At 30.0% G+C, this 27,866-nt stretch overlaps 1 protein-coding gene across 5 annotated transcripts in view; it reads right to left on the bottom strand.

The window, feature by feature from the left end:
• Positions 1 to 672: 672 nt before the first annotated feature.
• LOC122632575 (protein fem-1 homolog CG6966) overlaps positions 673 to 27,866 on the bottom strand; it is a 39,307-nt gene continuing 12,113 nt past the window's right edge. For 2 of the 5 annotated variants that reach the window (XM_043819537.1, XM_043819538.1), the window contains 7 exons: positions 6,495 to 6,654; positions 5,745 to 5,945; positions 5,345 to 5,596; positions 4,820 to 4,976; positions 3,702 to 4,137; positions 3,269 to 3,508; positions 673 to 3,099 (listed from right to left, as the gene is read on the bottom strand). In XM_043819537.1, the coding sequence (XP_043675472.1) occupies positions 2,683 to 3,099; positions 3,269 to 3,508; positions 3,702 to 4,137; positions 4,820 to 4,976; positions 5,345 to 5,596; positions 5,745 to 5,945; positions 6,495 to 6,654 (1,863 nt within the window). In that variant the 3' untranslated portion in view covers positions 673 to 2,682. Of the gene's footprint in view, positions 3,100 to 3,268; positions 3,509 to 3,701; positions 4,138 to 4,819; positions 4,977 to 5,344; positions 5,597 to 5,744; positions 5,946 to 6,494; positions 6,655 to 7,395; positions 8,012 to 17,649; positions 18,368 to 27,866 lie in introns of those variants that run through there. The other 3 variants (XM_043819539.1, XM_043819541.1, XM_043819540.1) reach the window with 3 other exon arrangements.

The following is a 27,866-nucleotide window of genomic DNA, read 5'->3' as shown; positions in this document are numbered from 1 at the left end:
GAAAAACGAAGAAATAAATTTTATTCGTTATCGTTATTCGAAAATATAAATCGTATTCGTTATCGTCGCTTATCACGTATTTCGAAAGTAATCAACTTCTTTTTTTTTTCTTGTCTCAAAGTCCAAGTACTCGTTACAGAAATTTCGTCTAAAAGAAAATATTACAGAGAACAAAAAATCCGCACAGATGATAAAAGTATTTATTATTCGTACGCGTATATACGTAGGTTTATAAAGAAAAAAAGAAAAAAAAAAAATCTAAGGAAGATATATAATTATATAAAAAATTATAAAAATTCTACAAAAACGAAAATTAAATTTTATTCACTTTTTTTTTGTGTAAGCAGTCAACTTGTTCTTTTTTTTTTTTGTAATTGGCTTAAAACTAAAGCATGTACTTATTATAGAAATCTCGTTTTTAATGTACCTTAGATATTGTCGATAACGGAGTGTAATTTACTAAAGATTATATATATTTTCTGATCGTATCAAATTAGATCGCTTTAAACAAAGATAAACCATAAAAGTACCGTGTAAACGATGATATAATTTATCGCGTAAATCAAGAGACGGGTAGCATATATATATATATATATATATATATATATATATATATATGTATAGGTAGTATATGTGTAAGGTATTAGAATTGAAGAAATAAACATATAAATATTTCGATTATATAATATATATATTTTTTCTTTTTTTATCACACCTGTATTTCCACAGTCTTTACATTATAAAACGGTTCGAGTCTTCTCGATAAATATGTAAGATAAGAATTATATTTTTTCACAGAGGATCGAGACAACGTTCCGCATAAAAGGTAAATATGTGAGAATGTGACTCTACTAGCTAAAACAACTCGTTCAAACGGAAAATGCATAAAAAGTATATAAAAAAAACTATATTTCTCAAAAAAAGAAAAAAAAAAAGAAAAAGAAAAAATAAAAAAAAAAGTCAAATAAATAAGTGTAAATGTTTCGTTAGTGGATTTCTCACGATCACATACATACTAAATTGCATTAGGTGCATCCATCGTTCGTCGATTAAAAAGAAGCACCTCTTCTAAACAACGTCTCGCATCTTGCCGTATCTATGTATGTATGTATGTATATATGTATATATGTTTATAGTTTTAATCTATCGTGTAAGTTTTATCACATTTGAAATAAAGGTATTCTCAATGGCGCAAAAGCATGAGGCTCCATGTAAATAGTTACAGACTTGGATTATACGCGCGATATCATCGTCTTTTTTTTTTTTTTCTTATTTTCTCCAGCGAAAAAATATTAATGAAAGACATGTCGTCATTTCGATATATTAGATAGGTTGTTAAAAAATAAGAGCGACACAATCAACGAACGAACGCATCGTCTAACGTAGTCCTCTTATCTCATTACTTTGCGAAATAGTTATTTTTTTTTTTCTTTTTTACAAATTATCCGAAAAATTTTTTGTGCGTGATCAACGACGTGACTCTATTTCTTTTTTTTTCTTCCTTTTTTTTTTTCTAATCAATATTATCTCCCGCCAAATGTCTTTAACATGGAAAAATGCGTGTATTAGAAATTTTCTCATCCTGCATATATTTATTTTTCGTTTTATACATTACTGAAGGTAAAAATTCGTTTTTCTTTTTCTAAGAGTACACAAGTTTAATTTAATATTATTACGTTTACCACGTTATCGCTAAAATATTCATATATCAACGCGGTGTTTTTCTAAAAGTTATGGCTTTTTTTTTTATCGCGGGGTCTTATGTATAAGGGGAGAAGGGTGAAAAGGCCTTTTGCCAAGTTTATCGCGTAGCGAAAATCACAATAATCGAATATCTCTTAATCAATGATCACAACGATCTTTAACGACTTTCGTGTTATTCGATATTTAAAAGTTCCGTTTATATAGTCAATTATATATCGATACCAAAGAGATCTTTCAACTTGGGCAAAGACGTTTACAAATTTGTTTTTAAGCTCGTATCATTTTTATGAAGCACGACGATCGATTCTTGGCAAAAATATTCATGGATGGCAACACTAAAGTCGACAAGCGTAATACTTTAATCGAACACATTATCTTCGAATCTATGAATTATTTCGTCGCTGATCTCCAACCATTAATTCGAAGAATTTACGAACGTTCTTTAGATAAAATAAAATAAAATAAAATAGAATAGAATAGAAAAGAAAAGGAAAAAAAAAAGAAAGAAATCAGAGTTACTACACAAACATCGCGAGTTTGTGTTTATCATCATGCTGCACACTTCATACATTCGATCATATGACCATGCCTGTGGTCATGTCACCCTTTTTATTTTTCTTTCTTTTACAATTTTCACTTTTTTTCTCTGTCGGCACGTAATGCGTCATAAATCTTCGGCATTTGAAAAATACTTCGCGAGAGTTGTTAAAATACAATTATTCCTGTTATCATCAATCATGCATCCGATATCTCTACTTTACGATTCAATCAACGTTCGCTTAATTCGGGTTATTAAGAATATCGCAAAAGAGAAGGAAAGAAAGGAAAAAGAAAAAAAGAAGGAAGGGAGGGAGGAAAGAAGAAAGAAAGAAAGAAAGAAAGAAAGGAAAAAACGTTATTAGGTAAAAACGATAAAGCGAAGAGAACTTCGCGATATCCGATGATAACAAACAGTTCGTTTTTTCGTATTCGTATTAGCTAATGCATTTTAACAAACTCTTGCAAATGTCCGGGAACGACTTCGTCGATTTGTTCGTCGTTACACCACCTTCTGATTACCTTAGCCGCTAAGCACGACAACGTGATATATTTTAACGGACTGATCGAGTAATAGTTTTGCTTATTGCGTAGCAAACTCTTGAAGGTTTTCTTATCTCTATTAACGGTATCGATATGAGCACCTGCGTCGAGAAGCGCTACAGCAAGGTCTGGACGCCAAGGTAACGACATGGCGACCCAATGTAAAGCAGTGTTCCCATTCCTATCTCTCGAGTTAACATCTGCCCCAACTTTCAATAAAGCTGTGGTCAAGTGCGGTGAGTGAAATTTGCAGATCGGATACCTTCCTACCAAAGCGACGTCGTCGCTATGTACTAATTGTAAGGCGTCACGATCCTAAAATATATGTATAAAAAAAATTAAAAAAAAAAAGAAGAAGAAAAAAAAGAAAAAAGAAAAAGAACGTATATTAATAACAAAGGAAATTTGCGATCAAACTCGATATTCAAAGAGGAAGGAAGAAAGACGTAAGTTTCTTCTTTAACTTCTTCTAAAGAAGTATTACCTCTGATATGCTAAGGGGCAATAGGCTAATTACCTCTTTGCCCTTTGCGTTGATTCGAACCAATTCGTAAATAGCTTTATGTATGGCCTCATACTCGTATGTACCTTCTGTGGGCATGTCGCGCGTCATCAAACAAGCTAGATGCAATGTTATTAATAAAATTCTGTTTAAAGATGTGACGTCGCGATCTCTAAGTGGAACTTTATCTAATAATTGCTTGCCCAATCTAACTTCTACTATCTGAAACAGAGTTTAGTTCGGTGGATATAAAAATATTGATAAAAAAAATAATAGATATGGAGAGATAAAGGAAAAGGATTGGGAGGAGAAGGAAGAGAGAGAGAGAGAAAGTGTAAAAAACACATATAAGTATTATAAAAAAAGAAGATTTCGAAAAGTAAATGAAGATAAATATTTCCCCCGATATACTTACAGCCTTTAAGAAAATTTTAAGTATCTCTTGTCTGTCCACAGGAGGTACTCTCCTTCCTCTACTAGTTTGTCTACCTTCCTCACCGATCATGAAGCTGAAGAGTTCGGCAAAACTAAAGAAGGAACTCTGTGTCATCGGATTTAAAGGCTCGAGCATCCCCTGTTGCATATCCAACGCATAATTCCATAGTTGTATGCACCGATCAAATTTTCCTGCATCGGCATAGACGGCTCCTCTGTAGCGAATATAGTAGCTTGTATCTGGATGTGCTGGACCCAGAATTCTTTCTCTAATTACTAATGCCTGCATACGCATTTCGTCTGGGTCTGCCAATAGCTCATCCAGTTGTTCTGGTTCGCATATTTCTTGAGCAAAGTCGTAGGCCGCTACTAGAGGTAGAGGCGATGGTTTCGATATTACAACGTCGCTTTGATATCTAAAGAAAATTAAAGAAGCAATTAAATTTAAATCGTATAAAATTTCATCGTATCCGTGGAATTGGACGAAGAGAAACGTAACTCGATCGTTCTTCAATTATCCTGACGTTTAACATCCAATTAATATCTCAATTAACTCGGGCCAATTTTTTTTTTTCTTCTATCGTAATATTAACTCTTTGCGGTTGTAATATTTTTTGTGCGTGTTTTTTTTTTGTTCTCTTTCTCTCTCTCTCTCTCTCTCTTTTTTTTTTTTTTTAGTATGGATACCGCGTCGTGGTCGGAATTATTTCTATCGACGCATCGAGATGATACCTGAGCTCAATCAATTACTGTCATATAAAATTAATTTTATTGAAATTCTGTTTCCCGGAGAAACTTACTTTCGGAGAAATTCATATTCTCGGTTATATGAGATTGTAATTTTACAACAGATAGAATATATTTTATTGACCTCAGTTATTATTTCAAACTGGTACGAAAGAATTCTCTTTATTTGAATTATTTCGGTATATACAATCAGGAAAGTTAAAAGTAATTTATCAGAAATATCATTCATCTATCGTTTGACCGCAAAGAGTTAATATCTAACTGAATCATAACGTTCTTAATCAGTTTATTTACGAATCTAATTACTCGATCTTTACTCTTTATAACGAAGAAAAGAGAAAACGATTTTACCTATCGTCCATGGCGCGTTTCCAAAAGTTTAGAGCACCGACCATGTCCCTTTTCTTATCAACATACGTTGCACCTAAAAGTTCCAATGCATCTATGCGTTCCTCGCGTTTTATTAATTCAGGAATTCCAATTAGATATTCCACGATATCGGTATTGCCTGTGAGAAAAGAATAAAGAGAAAGAGAAAGAGAGATATTGTTTGTGTGCTATTCTTTTAACACTTTGCCGACCAATTAAAGAGGATTCAACATTTTGCTTAACAACGCACGTTATGCTCTTTTACTATATCCAAAAAAAAAATATATATATATGGATTTAAACAAATTTCGAATATATCTATATAATAAGAAGTCTATAATTAAAATATGCAATATAAATTAATAATACGATAATCACTTTACGAAAATTCTGGAAGAAAAATAAAAAAAGAACATATGGCAGCATAATAACAAGCCAGAAGCAAATGTCGTTTGGTAGGCAAAGTATTAAAAGGAACGGATCAATATGGAAAGGGTTTTCGTTAACCTGTTACGGCAGCCGCCAGGAGTGGCGTCATCCCATAAGAATCGACGTCCATTTGAGCCCCGTGTTGAACGAGCAATTTAAGAATTTCTAAGGATCCACTTTCTGCACAATCGTGTAATGCAGTGTTACCTCTGACTGATTTTCTGTTGACGTCTGCGTTCCAAGCTAATAGTAACTTAGCGATGTCAATATGGCCTCTGTAGCATGCTATCATCAAACACGTGTGCCCATGACGATTCGCCATTTCTATGTCTGAAAAATGAGAATGCGTTGCATTAGCTCGAGACTTTACAGTTTACAAAAAAAAAAAAAAAAAAGAAAAAGAGAAAATAACAAACGAAAAAATTTATCGTAAAAACGATAGAGTAAGGATGGAAGTTCTTTCGTGATTCTCTTTTACCTGCACCATTCTTGACCAAGAATCTAACAATTTCAAAATGTCCATCAAAACAAGCTGCCCTTAACGGTGTCGAATTTGTTTTCGTCGTCGAATTCACGTTCGCCCCTCGTTGTACTAGCAACTTCACTAGTTCGATGTGACCGGCTGCCGCTGCACACCACAACGGTGGCGCACCCTCTATGGTTTCTCCATCAAAGACAACTGAAGTAAAAATATTAATCTTTATCTAATCATTATATTTCAAATAATAAGATAGTACACCTATCTGGAACACATTTATCGTAATTGAATATTTTATTAGCATTTTATTATTAAACTACTCGTTTCTTTCTCCCCTTTTTCCCTTTTTCTTTTTTTTTTGCCAATACAACGAACTTTGTTATTTCTTTTTTTTTTTCTTTCTTTTTCTTAGCCACTTTAATTAAAATATTAATATAGATAATGCAAGTAGGACGGAGAAATTATTAGTTATCAATGTGTCGTTAGCAATAATCGAACGTTTCTCAAGTCGAGATTAAAATAATGAATAGAATATATTTTTTCGATGTTCTTCGATCTTCCGTATAAATTTAATTAACATAAAATGATCGTTCATGCCATTTAGAAAAATTTTCTATGCATTATATTAACATGTGGTATTCCTTCTGATCGCAAAATAAACAAACATGACGCATAAGAGAACGACGACGTGCGAAAAATGATAACTTATCTTTCGTAAGACTCATCATGATTATTTTTTTTTTTTGTTACCTGAGCCGGGTTGTTCTATGTCTGCCCCACATTTTACTACGAGGTATTCTGCCACGTCGTAGTGGCCATTTCTACAGGCCATAACCAATGGTGTAGCCCCATGGGTCGTAGTACTGACTAATACTTCTACCTCATGTTTATCTCGGCGCTCCAAAAATCGCTATTGAAACAGAATAAAAATATTTCATTAGTCTTTTTTTTCAGTTTTTCTTTTCTTTTCTTTCTTTTTTCTTTAAATCAATCAATTACGTATATTAATAAAACGTCAATTAAAAAATCGAATATATTTCACGAATATCATCTAAAAAGATTCTACGATGATGTTCTGCATGTCTTGCAAAAGAAAGAGAAAAAAGAAAATTAAAAATTAACATTCTAATTTGTAAATGAATTAAAAATATGCGCTAAAATAATTCTAGAGACGAGTAGTGTTTAGCGAAAAATTTTTGACTCTCTGTTGTATTTATAATGGAACAGAAAAAATAACGTAAAGATCAAGTTGAAATCAGAATGGATCTTTCGAGTTTAGTTTTGTCAATTTACAAGAATTATTATTATAAATAAATAAATAAATAAATAAATAAATAAATAAATATATGAAGTATATATTAAAATCCAATTAACATTTTATTCGAAGCTAAAATAGTATAATAACAATAATTTCAATTAATTAAAATTTTTAATTAAATCTTTTGAATTCGAGATTTGTAAATATTCGAATTAATTAGCACCTTTTCTTTTTCGGTTTTCTTTTTATAGTTAATCAATGTAGAAAACTTTAATAATAGAAAACGATGTAATGTTAGTTAAAATAAATATAAAATCATTTTATTCTTGAGGATTATTAAAGAGTAGAAAGATCGATAGTAATAACAAAACTTTGTGTAGTTGTCAAACTTACATTTGAAAATACGTTACCCGTTTTGAAGATATTTAATAGAGAAACGATATTCGAATATACGAAGAACTAGAGAATTTTCTTTTTAATTTAGTACGTGCGATTTTAACGAGTTTTTAAAGTCGACCAACAAAGTCTTTGAGTTAAATTAACTAAAGGATGTCCGTGCTAGTCTGTCTGTGTATGAACAATTTGTATTCAAACTCTTTCAACGAGGATACAGAGTTAAGTGTAGGAAATGTAAAAATGGTTGTTCTCTTCTCTTTTCGTGCAAATAATAAATATTTAATATGTGCCTTCTCTCCCTGATTCTTTGTCTCTCTCTTTCTTTCTTTCGTGCGAGTGCGCGTTCACAAGTATGTTATTTCTTTCGCGTAGAGATGTTCACTCCAACTCCTTTCAATTTGCAATGTCCGTTTTGTCTCCCAACGAGACCTTCTTAAACGTTCTTCCTTCCTTTTTAATTTTCTTCTCCTGTAACAATTTTCCTCCTTTATATTTTTTCAAACTTCCTGTTTTTCCTTCTTCTTATCGCAAGTTACAATCACATCTATTTATCTCAATCAAAAATCATTATTCCCATTATTTAAAAAATTTCATCGAACGAAAAATTTTCTTTTTCTTCTTCTTCTTCTTCTTCTTCTATTTATTTTTCTCTTAGCGAATGAAAAACTCTTCTTTACTTTTCTGCCATTTGTCTTAATATTGTTAATAATACATCATTGGCTCCTTGCTTGAAAAAAATATATCGAACGAAAGATGTCGTTTTTGCTTTATTGTTTTTTCCTTTTCTTTCCCCTTTTTAATATACGATAAACGTTTTTCATCACACCGACATAGCAATATGAAGAAGAGCTACGAGTGTATAAAGAATTCAAGAAAATATTATTATTTTTAGATGAATGGAATTAGATTCTCTTGGTCGTTGAGTTTGTACTTATTTATTTATTTATTTATTTATTTTATTTTATTCCATTTCATTTAATTTCATTTTATTCTTGCGTTTTCTTTGAACGCGCACTGTACGTTTCTTTATTTTTTTTATTAACGTATATTTATTTCATTTATCACGGATCAAACGTACACTACTTCTTTTTCTCCTTTTATATACCACTAATAGAATATAACATTTGACACTATGGTTAAATCATGTAAATTATTGCTATCTTTTATTAAAATTATCTTGAACTAACGTATTGAGTTAATGTAAAAAACTTTGACGATTGACTACAGTCATCTCATGGATAACTAAAAAGTTAAAGGTAGAATTCTTTCCGTCATGGATATGGTACAAACCCGCACAAAAAAGAAAAGGAAAAAAATAATGAGAGAAAAAAAATAATAATAATTTATGCAAACTAGAAACGTTCGTTTCCTCTTTCTATGTTCAGACAAAACGAGGCAAAACTTTTCAACACACACACGTACGCACAGACCGTTGTGGAAGGAATGTTAATTCGTCTACATACATGCATACATACATACATATATATAACTATATATGCATATACGTATACACATATATATGTTTATATAAAAAAACGGAGCAAATCCTCACGCGAAGCCGCTTTGTCACCGACTGACCGAGCGGAACCCCGGTTAACACGCGCTCCTCTTGGAGAAATTACGCTTCTCCTCCATCGTCTCCTCTCCTCCACCGTTCGTGGGACGTGCTGGTCCCGTTAAACGAATATAATCGGTGACATTGGGCCCACCAACGACCAACAGAGTTAAGTATTTCTTTGGTACTAACGATGATCGAGAGAAATGCTCGAGGTAAAGAAAGTTTGGTAAAGAAGCGAAGAAAAAGTTCCAAGGAAGAAAAAGATGTTACATTTTTACTACTATCATCTTATTTCTTTTTCTTCTTCTCTCTCTCTCTCTCTCTCTCTCTACTTCTTTCTTTCTTTCTCTCCTTCTTTCTCTTTCTTTCTCTCTTTTCTCTATAGGGCGCTAATGATCCCGTTATTCCACTGACCGATTTTCTTTTTCCAGAGTCACCTTTTACGCATCTCCCCCTTTTTTCTCTTCGTTTTTACTCTCTCCGAAATCATCTGATCTCGTCTTTTTTCACCTCTCAATATTTCTACCGACCTTCCTCTCAGCCGAATGTAGGTAAGGAGGACAATCGAGGCCGAAAATCTTGGTCCTAATCGAATGTAAGAGAGGTAGCATAACCATGATCGTTGTGTTTGGTCAAAGAAATGAGGCGACTAAAATCGATGACTAAAATTTATCGATATCGTGATGTCTAGTCTTTTAATTGTGGCTTTTAGAACCGGGCAATAGAAAACAGTCCTGTCGAAACCCCTTTATGTAGGCTACTGTATTTGCATCGGTGTCTGCATATCCGGAGAAAATTAATTGCATTTAATTAAGTATTACGTGAATTCGATTAAATGCATTCTATTGATGGTGTCGCAATCGACCACGTGTTTTTCCCATTTCCTTTGCCGGTAACAAACGTACGTAAACGCGTATTCATAAATATATTTCCCTTGAATTTAATATCAGACAAGAATGCGTGTACACGCATGACGGTCTTTAATGTATTTTTGTTATTCTGCTTTTAATTAATTCCGATGTCTGCGGTTGGATTTATACGTCATAGGATTAAGATCGATCAGAAATTTCTAAGAAGAAGGATTCATCCTTCGTTTAATGAATATGCTTAGTTCGTATGAAAGAGACTTTACGTAAAATCTAAATGATCTCTCATATCACGTTCGCTCGTTACGTTCGAAATTGATTATGTTAATTGCATTGACTAGTTTAACGTCGTAGTTGTTAAACCTAACGCGTATTACTGATTACAAAACGTTTTAATCTTATGCTCCTGTACGTATTAAGCTATGAACAGATGTTGCAATCGAGAATTTGACAAAGAGGATCGATCGAAATCCGAACGCGTGAAATTTGTTCCGTTTTAATCCAGTTAATACGCGTACCGTTAGAACTCAACAAAAAGGAGGACGAGCAATTGCTTCATATTTTTATGCTGCTTCTTAATAGTTTGAAAAAATGTGTAGCCAACCAAAAGAAAGGAGGATAAAATTTATTGGTACTTGAAATTCTTTTTGTTCTTATTTTTCTTTTGTTTTGTTTTATTTATTTATTTATTTATTTTTTTTTTTACAAAATGACCCACTGAAAATTTTTTCTTCTCCTTTAAATCAACAACGGCGAGTGTATATAACCGAAGCGAAATTTATTGCCAAAAGTATAAAATTGTTCTTCCTCCTTGTAAAACGATTTATATGGTTTGGTTTATTAGGTAATAAAAGGTACTCTGAATATCTGGTTATACTTATAATATCAACCCGGAAACATCATTCTGAAATTGAAATCAAATAATGGCGCGTCTTGCAAGGATATTATAATACTATTAGAGTACTTCATTACTTTTCTGTTGTTAATACTTCTATTTTACACTTTTAAACCTTATATTTTTGACCTTTAATAGTGCTTTCAAATATTTTTGTAGAATCATCGTTAACGTACGTCAAAAGCTTCGAAAATGCAAACTCATCTGATAAAGATGACCTACTTAACGTACGACACATAAAGAAGAGTATTGCTAAAATTGCATAGCCTTTCAAATATTTTATGTTAGATGTATTTTCTATTAGATCAACATTTGTATACGTCTAAAAATATTTCTTTGTCATTAGTCCATGAATTCATCATTCATTCTAAAGATAATAAATTTACGAACGCAAATGCTAAAAATTATATTCGACATATAATATCAGTTTTTAAATAATACGTATATATCGATTGATTTCGTAAATAAAGAAAATACTTTCTTTATTACGAGTATAACCGAAAAATTGTATACCATATTAAAATCAACGATCGATAATACAACTTAGAAAACACGATAAATTTGATAAGGATATTTATAAAAATATATAAATGTAAAATAAAACAGCGCGATCGAATTACAAGTAATTATACGAGTTGATGAAAAAAATTGCAAATAACAAAAATATTGACAATGGAGGATTAAAATAACAGATAGAAATTTGGCAATTCTTTCTTGCCTTATCATACATATAAGAGATAAAACCATATCGTATTTATTACAAGTATGTCGCGATAAAATATTAACAACACGAAGTAAGACATAAAAATAGCATACGAAGATCGAACATTATTTTATATAACAACGCACGTTTCAGTCAATGATAGAAGTCAGTAAAACTATCTACGCGGAATAAATTGGATAAGAACACAGTGAGATTTTGTTCGTTTTTTCCAAGTATATACAGAGTGTAAAAATATGTATTCGCATTCGAATAAACGATAAAAGATAGATACCATCGCTTTGTCTTATTAATTTTCTTAACAATTAAATCGTACGCGAATAATCCAAGTGACGTTACGAACTTATGATTTATGCAATTTCTCGTATCTCGTGCATCATGCTCTTTAATTGACATTTTTAAATGAAATTTCAAGAAAATGATTTTCTTAGCTTCGCGAAACAACGAGCTCTGACAATCATGTTAGTAGAACATGTTTAATACGAACATGACGAAAGGATTTTGTGTAATACTGCATTAAAATATAATGTCTTCAAGATTTCTAACGAAAATGCTTGTGCCGATTTCACGTTAATCATTTCTCAAATAACATCAATTTAACAATTAGTCAAATTATGGTTCTTATGTTATTGTTAGATCGATCATCTTTTCAGATATTTTCTTACTTTTTTAAAAGTCCAAATGCATGCTCGTTTGTTTGTTACACCTTGTATATACGATGACGTCCGTGTGAAAAAAAGAAAAAGGAGAAAAAAAGAGCTTTTCGTTTGAATACATAAAAAAGAATTGTGTTCGTTAATTATTCCTTTACGTCATAAGACAATTTGCAAGATCACTCGAAAATATTAGTTTATCGATTATTAATAAATAGACAAAGAGATATTTCTAATATTAAAAGGAACGAATATTTTTTTTTGAAATACAATATAATTTCCATGCTTGTCAGGAATAATCGATGTCTTTATATTCGATTTTTCGTCAACGTTTTATTATATCATAAAAAAAATGATTAGGTATAGTTGATTATTTTAGAATATTATGTTAATGTTATTTAGGTCATTTCACTTGTTTCAAGTTATTACTCAAGTTATCAATTGACGGAACAACGATGGTCAAGTAATTTTCTCACTTTACGATTATGAACAAAAATTTATATACCTATGTACATATGTATTGGTACGAACTAGGTTTACGATAAAAGTTACGTTCTTGCTATTTGCATAGGCACGAAAAGTTTAACGAAACGATAAAGAAACGTTTCTAACACAAATAGTAGAAATAACATTTGAATAACGATGACGAGTGAAATCATTAAATAATCTTAAATAGAAATATTAATTCCGCATGTAAAACGATACGATATGAATTGTTCGAAGAAATAACGAAATGTTTAATAATAGTCATAGAAATCATCTCTCATTCGATGACACACTGAAAGTAAATTTTTACTTTCTTTTTTCCTTCCTCGAAATGATTCTTGAGTATCATCGTGTTCATGTATATTCCTTTTTCTCGGACACCTTTTTTTACTTTCGCACGTGCACACATACACGCACATATGTGTGTATGAAAAATATATAGAAACGATATATATAGAAGCGTCTTTTTTTTTCGTTTTTTATTCTGGTCTCCTATTACAATTAGTATCACTCGTCGACCTTATAGGAATTTATCGATTTTAGAAGATAACTATACATTCATCGGATGATGAAATATCCTGCTAAAATTTTACGATATACACATTTATCGATGTTACACAACTTATTCTTTCGATCTCAGGGAATAACCGACAAAGATTTCGAAGAGATCTTTATAAATACTCCGTCTATATTGACACGTTCAATTGTCGGTTCTTTACGATAATTTACGATCTATGTACAATATAATGCATACTGTTTCTATAATTCATTCTGACTATGTTTGAATATAAAACGAGTCTTAATTATCATTTTCATATTATCGTAACATTTTTTTTCTTTTTAATAATACATCGTTAAACTAACTTTTTTACAGTCACTTTTGCCGATTCTTTATCAAAGTTATCACAGAAATTAATAAGAAAAAAAAAAAAAAAAAAAAAAAAAAAAAAAAAAGATTTAATATATGAATGATAATTAAAATAAAATTTGTCTAGGAAATAAATCATTAGTGGTCTAACAATTTCCAATATATTTTTTTACGAACTTCATGTTATCTTGTATTCAATGACGTATTTATTAATTAATCATTTCATTCATTTCTATTGCGAGAACAGTGAACTCTTGAAATAACTCGGATTACTTTGACGTTACAATAGTGAATAATTTATCATCTCGTACGTTTAATCTTAATAACAAAAGCAAAATATCGGATAATTCCAATATCGATGCTTGCGATAATATTTTTGATATAAATAATGACAAACAATGATCTATTACAATGTAATTAAGCATGAATAATAATATATTTTCACCGCGATGTAACACGCGAGGAGAAAGGATTAATACGATGATATAACATTTCTGTAATCACTGAAAACATGTATATACATATATATATATATATAAGATAGGCAAGTATATAACACACATGACATTATACACATTCGTCATTTCTCGGCTATAAGCCAAAGCTAGCTTTGATAATTATTCTATCGTGATACATCGAGCAACACGTGTACAATTACTACATCTAATTATGCAATATTAATGTAATTACGATGCAAATAATACTATTCTCAGAGGAAACTTATGTTAAAAACGAAGAAATAATCTTATATCTCTATTACCAAGAAATAAAAAATACATTATACTCTACTGATATATATATATATATATATATATATATATATATAAGTAATTAAAATGAATAATTATTAAAGAAATATAAAATCGAAGAAAAAAATTTTTCCGCGTATGTTCAAGTGTACGCGTATGCATATTTTCTCTTTTTATAATAATCCTACTTAAATAATATAAGAAAATTATTGATTAGAATTGAAGAACGAGGAGAACAAATTTACAATGAGTAAGCTACTTCGATAGCAAACAAATGCATCATTCGACTTGTTTTTTGAACGATTTGTTGGTATTGTGTTGTCCTTGAAACGAAACGAAACGATCGATCGATCGATTTATACGACGACGTGTCTTTAGAAAAACGTGCAATGAATATCTGAAACGTATTCGCAATAAAAAATACTCGCATTTAAATTTGAAACTTTTATGAATCGTTTCGAAGAGTTAACGGTTGCTCGTTCGCGATGCATTAAACATTTAGCTCGATCTTTAACTCGGTGATAGGCAGTCGCGAGTATTTGAAATAAATAAACTAAAATAACATTAAAACTCTTTATAATTCAACTTTGTTTGATGTTTCAAAAAAAAATATATAATCGTACTTATACATAAGTTATGTAAAATTTATGTAGAAGTACGAATATAACTTCTTGCATACATTAACCTTCGAGTAATCTGAACTAACAATTTTTTTCAACAGAAAGGAAATACAAAAAAAAAAAATATTTACAAAGTGTATATACACATATATAATTGTGTGACTTCAAAAATTACATGATATCATAAAAAGTTGACGACTAAACGTAACTTTGACAAAATAATAACGTTTGAGTGATAACACATTTTTCATATTCAACTGTTTGCTAATCAAATTCACTCTTTTTATTATAAATATACATAATCCACGGCTCTCCATTTATTTATCTGCAATAGGCAAGATCATCGCACTTCATTAGCTGAAGTGTAAAAATTTTAAGAGAAAAAAAAAAAAAGAAAAGGAAAAAAAAAGGAAAAAGATTAGTCATTGCCTTGAAAACGAACGATTACAAAAAAAAATAATTATATTAGAGGTGTAATTTCTAACATATTACATACGATAAATAATGATATTTGTTAACGAAAAACAGTGCCGAATAAATCTAGGTTGAAAATAAGAAAGAATATCAATCAATAAATTAAAATTTCTTTTGATTAACATAACTATTAAGTATTCAATATTAGGTTCGTTTTAGAGTCTCTATGAAATATTAGATTCTTAATTTTTATGAATGCGTTGGATAAATCTTTCTAATTTCGTGATGATCGATCGATCGATCGTCGTATCGATGGAACGTCGATGAATTTCTAAACAACAACAACAACAACGACGACGACGACGACGACGATGACGACAACGACGACGACAACGACGACGACATCAACTCGTTCTTCAGTTCTCATAGCATGCGTATTCGCGAATGAACTTTCTCTCGGAGTTAAACAGTTAGAGAACAAGCAGGAAAGAAGAAACGTGTATCATCTTCCCACTTTTACTTGTAGATGTTTTCACTTTTACTTAGATAACTTCGTCCGTCTGGGAACCAACTTATTTTTGTTCTTTTTAATTGTTTTCGGGAATTATTTTTCAACTATTAACTTTTTCATTCGAAACAACATATATGTATATGTGTCCTCGAAAGATAGACGCTCAGATATAAAAGAGCGTATATATGCGTCGACAAAAAATTGATGGTCAGATATGAATAGAGTATTGAAGATCGTAAATACGTAGGAATACAAACAAAAAAGTTTGTACCTTATCAACGTGGTAATACCGCTGATTAATTATACCTAATTCATCGAGTAAAAATGCATAGAAATGTACATATATATGCAGGGATTAGCATATGTCAGTTTACCGTTACTGTTTATGACGACATTGATCGATCCTAGATCGATTTGTATAGTTGATAATCAACAACTTGTTGCTTAAACGTTTGTTAAATCATCATGTAAATCAGCTGTAAATTATATTTTCTTTCTTTTTTTTTTATACTTTATATAAATTAAAATAACTTGCATTTTTGATAAATTGACTTACAGCGAGCCATTGCGTATATAATATATATATATTTTTTTTACTGTCATGTTTTTATAATTTTGTTAAACTATGAGCGAAATATTAGCTTTATTTTATTTTTTATTTTTTACTTATAACACAACAAACCGTAATACTGATAATATCGAAAACTCATCTACATTTTTCCTTGAACATGATATATTCGTTTAATGCATTTCTGCGTTCTCTTTATATCAGATAGATGTTCGATCCGTCGATAACATATTAACAATGAAACGTGATTTATCTTAATTCGGAATTTCAGAATCCGGGATCCATCGATCTTAGTTAACGACTTTATTTTTAAAGAAGGAATACGAAGTAGTAGCCAAATGTCAAGTAACGTTCTTCCTGTTTCGAGAGTGCGTCATTAATAAACATGCGTTTATCTGTTTGTCTCTCTCTCTTTCTCTTTCTCTTTCTCTCTCTCTTTGTCTCTTTTTCTTTTTATTTTTTTCATTGACGTATAAAGCGAATATGGCCAGAAGCAAAATAAAAAAATAACTCATGTACCCACGTACAACAGAAGATAAAGACGCACAAAAAAGAAGAAAGAAAGCGAAAGGACAAAGTGTCTTTTCTTTTTTATTTTTCTTTTCTTTTCTCTCTTTTTTTATTCTTTTTCTCTTTTTGCAACAAAAGCCATTTCAAGCACCGACGAGAATTTATAATAGCTCATTTAATATTAATTTTATTTATTTGGAATTATATACGAACCGATTATACTTGTATGCTCGCGTAATTTAAATTTTATCCATTCAGCTCTGAATATTAATAATAGATTTTTATCGCTAAAAGTATCGATTTGACCGATTTTAAGGATAAAAGATAATAAGAATAGTTTACGCGTTATTATCTTTAATTTATTTGATTTGATTGTAAAACAACAACAATAATAATAATAATAATAATAATAATAATAATAATAATAATAATAATAATAATAAAAACGTATATTATAATCAACACTTCAAAGAGTAATCGTAAAAATGACTCGTGTAAATTTCGAATAAACACATCAAATGGATTCGAAACACTTCATTATACTTTATTACAAGAGCACCTCACATAAATCATTTCTTCTCGTAGAATTCTTTAATAGACTTTCCCTCTCGCTCAAATTTTATAGAGTTCGTTGAACACATTCAAGGACATCTTATTGGTGACCTTCGAACGAACTATGAATTGCGACAATCATATGACACTGATCGAAGCGATAATTCTCCCGATAAAAAAAAAGATGACGTTAAAATACTAATTCGTAGAAAAAAAATAAAAAAGAAAATAAAAAAAAAAAGGATCCATTATTTCCAGAAATTTTTTCAAAATTTCTTACCCCTGATCTGTTCTCCTGGAAGTCTACCATGGCCGATCTGTTCCCTTGGAAATTAAGCATATACGCCATTTGTCCTTACGTAATTATCAACAATCAACAAGAAACGATTAGAAAATCGAATTAGGAAAATATTACGAGGATCGTATACACATTGGTCGCACACACACTTATATCAAAATCTATCGAAGGTATTACGATAACAACTGATTATTGTAAGAATGAAAAAAATAAAATCTATCTATCCATCTATCTATCCATCGATCGATCGATCCATCCATTTATTTATCCGTCTAAAATAATTCCGATCTATAAAACTGATAAGAAGAAATAGAAAAGGAGTTGTACGGGCAACTAACCAAACGAAACTGATGCTTCCTCAAAGCTGTGTTCGAACGAGCTAAGGTATAAGTCCGATCAGAAGAAGAAAGAAGAGAAGGGGACGGAAGAAAAGGAACAGGAAAGGAAGGGGGACGAAGGAAAAGGAACAGGATGAGAAGAAATAAGAGGGGTAGGAAGAGATCGAAGAAGGAGTAGGGATGTTGAGTTAGAAGGAGAAGTAGGATCCTTCTTAATAAATAACCGAGGAAAACGAGAAAGCTGACTCTTCTCGAAAATTGCCATGGATCATATACTATACGAGTTGATCGATCGACCGAGTCCGTTTATGCGAACGAACGCCTTCGCGCACAGCTTTCTAATTGTTCTTCCTGATCAACTCGACTCTTACCTCGAGAGTCGACCTGCTTGCTTGCTTGCTTGCTTGCCTCTCCTATTACCTAACAGATGCCAAGCAGTGTTACGCGCGTTATATGCAATAACTATTACGAAGAAAAACTTTAAAGCAAACGAGCCAGGATGAAAACTCCTTTCAGCTTAATAGAAAAGGATATACAATCGAGATGACCTTTTGCTAGCAACTCCCTTTCTTCTTCTTCTTATTTTTTCTTAAAAACCCGCGATCATTCAACATCTCTTACCATTATCGATTTTAATTTCTTTGAACATTTCCAATGATCCTTTTTATCTATTTCGTTTGGCCGATAATTAATTTCGCCGATATTTGGAATATTTGATAATACGTGAATGAATAATATTATAGCATAGTATAGAATATTTAGTGATAGATCGATATTTGTAGTGTTTCATACGGAAATAGATAATGTTATAGTACAGTATAGAATATAGTATTGATTAACAAGCGAGATCGGTATCTGCGGTATATATTGTGTGGTATATATACTTTTTATACATATTAAAAAGAAAAAAGAATCTTACTTCGTTTATTTTTTTATCCTTGGTACAACAGGAAAGTTTTTTTATTATTTGTAAAATGTTTCATATAATAGATCAATTTGTTCGTTTACGATCTAGACAAATTTATTCAACTCTACTAATGACTCGCTAAAAAGACTTTAACAAACATGTAACATCGTTTTTTTTTTCCTGTATTTAACTTCCGTATTTTATGAAATATATCTAATATGTATATATTTACATACATACATATGTAAAGAGAGAGAAAGATCACGATATTCTACACATTCTAGTTTAATCGTAAGTTATCTGATATGTTGAAGACAGAACACGTATTTCGAATACATTTTATATGTAAAATTAACTCACCCGAGTTATGTATTTGCGTTTATTAGAAAGAGAAATGAATAATTCCATATCTCCTCGAGATTAAACTGACTTCACGCTAACGAACCGTTCAATTAGATTTATCTATAAAACGAGCAAGCAAAAATAATTTTATTCTAATCGTCTTCGAGATAATACCATTCGCTTTATCAATTGAAAAGAAACACATTTTTATTTATTTTTAATAGTAACAGTAATGTTAGTAATCTTATTCATTATACATTAAGGTTATTAACATATTTATCATTATAGTTTGTTTACTGAACATTCGTATACATTTTTAATAATAATAATAATAAATTAATAACCTTGGAATAAAAATCTTCATCTTTATTACATTCTTTTTTTTTTTTTTTTCTTTAAATGTAGAAATACGAAAAGAAAAAAAAAGATAAGTTGACGCTTATGACTGATGATGAAAACTTGATCAACAAAATAGTAAACGATCAATAACATTATTCTTTTTTTTAATTTACTGATTATTGCTTTTATACTGACGTAATATTAAAGACAGCAAACGACAATGACATTTTGAAGTTTCATTAGCGTCGGAAATAGCTTAAATACCTATGTCATGCTCGTATAAAAATAGATAAAAGATAATTTATTTTTGAGCAACAGAAAAGACTGACACGTGCATTTGCATAATCCACTCATGGAAGACATGAAGGGATAGAGAGAGAGAGAGAGAGAGAGAGAGAGAGAGAGAGAGAGAGAGAGAGAGAGAGAGAGAGAGAGAGAGAGAGAGAGAGAGAGAGAGAGAGAGAGAGAGAGAAAGACAGAGATGGCATAAAAAAAAGAATCAAAAAACCCTTTTGAAATATTTCGTCGTCCATTCCTTTTTTCCTCATATTTTTATATTTTGTTACATAATGTTACACATATATATATATATATCACACACGCATACATATATATATGTATAATAATATAAATAATATAAATAATAATTATATATATATAAAACAACAATAAATATGTATAAAAAACACTAAATAATATATATAAGATCATATAAATATATAATTTATAATATATTCGCAATAATTATTAATAATATGTATACATATTAATTGTGTATAAAATAATTTTGTCGGTATATCATTCGAATAATAAGTGCATTTATCAAATGTTGTAAATTTTATAAAATGCGTATATTTCGAGAGGAAAAAATAAAAGGAAACGAGGTCAACCGTAAAAACGAAATTATAGCGACGTCGCATAAGCGAGGTCGAGTTATGCTGATTATCTTAGGTGTTACTTTCGAATGATCGACAAGACCGTTACGTAGTTACAGACCTTCGATCGACCGTCTTTGTCAAAAGAGAAAAATAAAAGAAAGTATTACGAGAGTCATAGCTATAAACGACCAACATTATTATTGTTAGCGATCCTAGAAGGGAAGTAAAATCTCGATTGATTGAGTAATCGCAATACAACGATGACGACCGTTCTTGTTACAACGTGTAACCGCGACCGACAAACATAATCCATATAATTCTCTTATGTAATATTTCGAGATAAATGGCATTAAATATTTAACAGCAAACGTCATGAAATCGGAAGAAAACAACAACGTGACATAATAATTATTACGATCGATCGTACATAATTTGTTTCCTTCGAGCATATTTGGTTGAAAAGTGAAATTTCGAAGATTTTGAAGGAAATAAAAAAGAAAGAAAGAAAAAGATAAATATATACGTATGTAATTCAAAAGAAAAAAAAAAAAAAAAAAATAAAATAAAATAAAAGAACAAAAAGAAAAGAAAGAGAGAGAGAAGATCAAAGAAAACATATCGATAAATTGGTCTTTATCTTTACATACACCGAGGATATGTCACATTAAATTGTGTAAATAAATATCATTTTGTCGTTCAAACGATTACGCTATCGAGCTATTATAAAGTATGAGAAAATTCTTGACGATCGTTATATCAACAATTTTCCCAAAGGTCTTTCTGTCAAAAGAAGTCAACGGGCAGGGACGTACGCGTGAATCGTGATTAATGTCAACGATTAAATCTACTTTAGTCACAGAAAGATAGGGTCTAGATTAATTTAACACTTCAAAGAGTTTCGAAGTAGTCTTTAAAAGCGATGTATTATTTTGAGAGAAACTAAATTGTTGTTGTTGATGTTCGGTACCGTTGATGATAATAATGATGATAATGATGATAATGATGATGTTATGTACCAAGTAATAAACTCTTATTGACGAGTCCAAAAAGTGGATAAGGAATAGAAATAATGGTTTTTTCGATTGCACCAACGTGCTAATCGTTTAAACAATAATTAAAGCATTCGAATTTTTCTATATTGGCTCAACGCGTTAGAGCTGGCCGTATTTTTAAGGTCACTGACCTAATGCTTGTATTATTTTGTTTTACGAAATTATATCGGATGAACTACGAAACAGCGATCAGGTTGAATTATACCTGTTGTTGGCGCACCGATTAAAAATTTTTTTATCCGACATAACGTGATTCTAAGAGAGCTTGGAAATGATTGTAATACATTTTTTGTCAACTCTTTTTTTCTTCGAGGTTTTTAAACTCTTTCTTCAACTTTCCCTTTTTTTTTATAATAATAATGATTATAAATAAATCATACCGGATGTTAAGAGCAATTCGACAAGTAATATAACAATTACCTTTTTTTTTCTATTTAATTTGAAGCGTACAAATGTAACGTAACGTGCTATGGCAGAGACTCTTTTCTTATTCGTTTTTTCTCTTTCTTGTATTTACATAGAAACTACGATTTTCTATTTCTAGATACTGCTCTCTCTCCGTTTCTTATGTTAATGTATCGAGTGGTACCGAATTTTGTAACAATATATGTATATATATAGGATGTACTGTTTGTCATTGTATTAAAAAAGAAAAAGAAAAAAGAAAAAAAAAGAAAAAAAAATAAGTAAAATAAATTTGACCATGAAATTCTTTCAAATTGCAAAAAAAAAAAAATAAATTGTACCATACGGTGTACCCCTTCACATTAAACAAATTTGTAGACAAATTCTTTTTTATGAGTTCAGTCCCTCGTAAGATATTTCAATTTTTCGAGATAAACAAGACACCCTGTACATATATAAATACATACGTGCATATATATATATATATATTACTTTTTATGATCGACTTGTTTTTCAACGCACGTCCGTTCTCTGAACGATGCGCGCCCCTGATGAAATGCGTACAAACGATCCAAGCGATTTCGTAGTATAACAGGAAGCGATTTCAAAAAAAGAAAAAAAAAAAAGAAAGAAAAGAAAATAGTCGCTTCGAAATAAAAATCCGTCGATTCGCGTTGTAATTCAACTTGATCTTAAGAATTCGAAAGGTTCTTCGACGAATTTCCAACTTTTCACGGTTGATCAATTTTTCACAGTTATTAACGATTATATCGTTCGATCAATCGATCGATCGATAAATAGATAGCAATCAAGATAATTGCGGAACACTTCCGGCTCGTGATCGCGTTGTTGGATTTTTACGGGATTACCGATTACTTCACCGATCATTTCCTTTCCTTCCTTTCAAAATTCCTTATTTTTTTCCCCGATCTTAAACATTATAAACTTTAAACTTTGATAAAATTTATTTCGATATAAAATAAAGAAATTCTATTCTTTATTCGATTTAATTTCAATAATTGTTTGTTATTAAATTTCCGAAATATTTACGTACACTGTCATTAATATTTATTATAAGTAAAGTTTACTTCAAATTACGAATACATATACATGGTTATAGATTAGTATCATAAATTATTATTACTAATAATCACGTAGACACAAGATAGAGAAAACGAAGACCACCTTTAATTTAAAGATTTCAATTAAATGAAAATACTTTTTGAAGAGAAGTTACTATTACGATCTCATCATGACAATAAAGAATTTGATATATTATTAGATACCTTCACTCGAGTAATACAAACATCAGGTCAATGACCTTAACTCGTGCTACCTCATGAAAATAAATTAACATTGGTAATAAAGGAACTGGTGTCACGAACTAAAGAGGATATCGACCTTCGAAATAGAGAGACCGATAATGAATTTTATTATTCAGAAATTACAATAGATTTAACAATATCGAAAATTGTTGGATTATTTTCTAACAAGGCTATACCAGCAATCGTCCATTGCACGAAGATCTACGTTTGCCATAGGTCGTTAAGAAGCAATAGCAACAGGTTAAACTGGTTTTCTCTTAAGTTCTTTCACGTTACCTTTCGATAAGACTTTGCTGGTTTTAAGTTCTGACAAAACTTGAATATATTAGGTCATTTCTTTAATTAATAATCGTCATGCTTGACTGATAAAAATATAACTTACTTAAAAACAAGAAAAATAAAGAAAAAGAAGAGAGAGAGAGAGAGAGAGAGAGAGAGAAAGTAAAGGACATATTAACCTTCTATAACAGAAAAAAGAAAAAAAATTATATAAGGCCAAAGAGTTATGATATTACGTGTAACCCTCGTATAAAACGATACTTAAACAACCTAATTTCCTATATTAATCAAGACGATCTTGAAACTTATAAAAAATTAAGACAGATTTTTTTTTGGTAAATAATTTTTATCTCGGATCGGAACACTCAGAAATTTTTAGCTTTTTTCATCGTCTACCTTGACTGCTTAAACGAGATAAAAAATATTTTGAATGAGGTAAATAGTCTTGTTAGCAAACAACTATGACTCTGAAGCGATCGTTCAATCAACGGCGAGAGAAGATCAATCATCATTAGTATGAATTTTTTTTTAAATCTCGTATGTAACTTTAAATTACTTACATCGTAGTAGTATTAATAATAACAAGAGTAAGTGCAGTTCATATTGTCAGGACATTAGTTAGATTTCATATGTCATTGTCAACTTCTAATAAATCAAATCAAGATATTATGTAATAAGAATGAATTATTTCAATAATATATATATATTTTTTAAATTTCTATTTTAGTTTCTAATAAATTTAATCAAAAAATAAAAATGGTTATTAATAATAAGAAATTGAATAAAAGATAAAATAATTTATTTCTTTTACAGACATATGTCAGCTGTAATGTCAATTTCTAATAAATCACATAGAAATATAAAATAAAAAATTGATGTTAATTGTGCATTTTCTCTTTAATTTAAATTGTTAATAAATCAAATCAGAAGATAATAATAATAAATTATATATTATTCTTGTGTAGGTAATTTATTTAAGAAATACTATTGATTATTTATGGAAATTCAATTGATTAATCATTGTGATTATTTATCTATATCACTTCTTCTCTCAAATTGATAATATCTTTTTAACAATATTTACGGTCTAATAAACATTAGAAATTATATATAAGAGTTACGTGTTTGTATCATTACTTCGATATAGGCGACTCGAAGAAAAGCATTCTCTTATTTTTTTCAGATATCGATTTCCTTTAACGAAGCTAAACTTGAAACGATACACTTGATATATGATATATATATATATATATATATATATATATATATATATATATACTCGAGACGTAGTTGATATGTCGATTTCTATTTTATTTCATTTTTCTTAAATACTTAAAGAGAAAGGACACTCTTAATGAAACCTGAAGAAAGTTATAAACTTCGAGTTATCTCTTTTATGCTTGAACAGATTTCAAAGTAATACACTCATTGATATTTCGAAATACCAAGTAACTATGTCTTGATATGTGAAGTCATTACATCAATTAAAAATAAAAAGTAAATAAAAAACATAAGAAATTTCCAGGGAATCATAGAGCCAATCAACAAGTTATTTACGTTAGATCGTCGTTTTTGTAATGATGTCGCACGTTGATTGTTTCCAAAGCAATTGCAGGATTGACATGAAAGAAATGATGAATACGGAGAAAAAAGATTATTTTGAAAATTTTCTTTTAGAACTTTATCACATGAAATACTTGATTATTTTAATAAGCCTATTAATTATTGTATCTTTTTCTTCTTCTTGACAAATTAATTAAATTCATAATTAAATTAAATTGTACACACACACACAATGTTTTTACTTTATTTTAATATATCAATTTTAATGTGTAACAAATTTATTTAATGAAAGAGTGTAAAAAATATCGAATTCTTTGTGTCTCTCCACACCAAGCTACCAATCATTGTAGAAACATTCGTAATTGCTTTTCCAGAGAGATTCTTGTTTTCTTTTTTATTATTTTAACTGCATAATAACATCTACTACTAATCTTTGTGTTCTTATGTATATAGTTTTACAAAGAATTCCACGTAGTTAGATTACTTTATTTCTATTACCGGTAGGAAATTCTGTTATTTCTCAAGCTGTACTTTATACTCTGATCTCTGTTCTTGAAGGTAAAGAAAGAAGCAAAAGAATAACAACAAAAAAAGAAAAAAGAAGAAAGAGAAAAAAAAGAAGAGAAGGTTAAAGGGATCATCAAAGACCGAAAACGAAGAACTTCGTTGTCTTATTTCTTCTTTTTCTCGTATTCGAGAGTTTTCTCATCGCAGCTTTGCTACGTGGCCGGTTATGCCCCTGACTCACACAGAGTGTGTATTCCACCGTGTAATATTAGAACGTGCTACGAGAGTCGACTGCACGTTTCTCGGGTCACTCCTCTTGTATATATGAACAAGTGAAAAGCAAGAAAGCCATAACTAACAGTGACCACTTTTCTTTATTTTCATTACGAGAAACTCTAAGTCCAATCTGAGAATAACTGATTCGCGTTGTTCGACGAATTTTCAATTAAATTTGTATTTCATAACTTTTTTGTAAACTAAAACGTTCTGATATAGATATATTTCTTTTCTTAACGGATTAACAGATTCTTATTAAAATTAATAGATTCGCGAAATTATAAAATTAAGAAATTAGACTCGCAGAGTGATGATAGAAGGAATACGCGCAGTAATGGTGTAAAGAATGTACAATGTAATGGTGCAAGGGATACACAGAATAATGCTGTAAAATATTAACAGATTAATGGTACAAAAGATATGCAGGATTATAGATTAACAGATCCGAAGAATTATGGATTAACGGAAACGCGGAATAACGGTATAAGGGATGTTCAGAGTAATGGTATAACGGATGCATTGATTAATGGTATAAGGGATGTGCAGAATTATAGATTAATGGATACGCAAAATTATGGATTAATGGATTTGCAAGGTAATGGTATAAGGAATGCACAATGTAATGATGTAAGGGATGCACAGAATAGTGATTTATAAGGAATATAGAGAGTAACGCGACGTTTCTGGTTCTTGCGTCAAGAATGATTTATTGAATGATTTATATATTTCGATCGTATTAAAAGATGAGAATAGAATGTCGTATTATATTAACATCGATTCGTTTCCAAGATGAAATGTTCATAATTCTAAAGAGAAGACGATTAAATGTATACGAATGTACTTATATGCGAGTACATGCGTATATACATCTAAAATGAATTCAGTGAAAATGTTAAGCGTTTTTGTTGATACCGATAAACGACCTGTTTTATCTTTGAGAGTAGATAGTAAGAAGATAAGCCGTCGATTAAGAGGGAGGAACAGGAAATATCGAAAAATGAAAATAGTTTATTTACAGAGTGCAAAACTTTGTTATATGTAATTGTAAAAGTAACGAAATTTAAAAGGAATAAATCAAAGATGAGGAGGAAGAGAAAAATAAAAAGATATCTTACTATAAGTAACATGTATGAACCGAGAATGTTTGTTAAAGAACACTGACAACGATCGCTCAACCATACCGACTTTAAAAATTTATCGTTAGTATAAATTACATAAGAATGACGGATAGTTAATAAGATATGCGATAGAATACGTCGACTATAAATCTAATCGCGGCCTTGGTATGATGGGTTCTAGTACAAGGTGGGCCAAAAGTTTCTAACTGGTTTTATAAATCAATTACATTTTAACGAGAATCCTTATGTTGATTTCTTTTTTCAGATCTTAAGTAAAACTATAATTGTAAAACTAAAATTGAAGAGTATAATTGAATAAAATGTAATTGATTTTTAAAATCATGTTTAAACTTTTGTAGGTATTTATAGACGTATTTAGAGACGTCATCAAAAGTTCTTTTTCTCTATTTCCGAAAGTCTTTATTATTACTATTATTATTATTATTATTATTATTATTATTATTATTATTATTATTATTATTATTATTATTATTATTATTATTATTATCATCATCATCATCGTCGTCGTCGTCGTCGTCGTCATCATTATCTTATTATTATTATTATTTTTAATATTTGTATAAAGTCAACATCCTGTTCTTCTTTTTTTATCTCATTTAAATTGTTTTATCGATAAAAAATCTGCAGCTTATACGAGATAAGATACGATCATTTATTTATAATCGTTAAACATTTTTACAATTTCATACGTTTTAACGACTTTGTCTTATGAACGATCGATACATTCATTAATTCTTTTTTTTGTCAACCTTCTCATATACATCAATGATGCATTAATTATTTATAACTTGCGACAACCTTTTTTCATAAATAGACATTTTACATGACCTCTAAAATTTGATCGATTCA

The sequence above is a fragment of the Vespula pensylvanica genome, chromosome 10 (genome assembly GCF_014466175.1).
Source record: "Vespula pensylvanica isolate Volc-1 chromosome 10, ASM1446617v1, whole genome shotgun sequence".
NCBI classification, from domain to species: Eukaryota; Metazoa; Arthropoda; class Insecta; order Hymenoptera; family Vespidae; genus Vespula; species Vespula pensylvanica.
The sequence above is the reverse complement of the archived record's forward strand: the minus strand, read 5'-3'. Positions and strand labels throughout refer to the sequence as shown.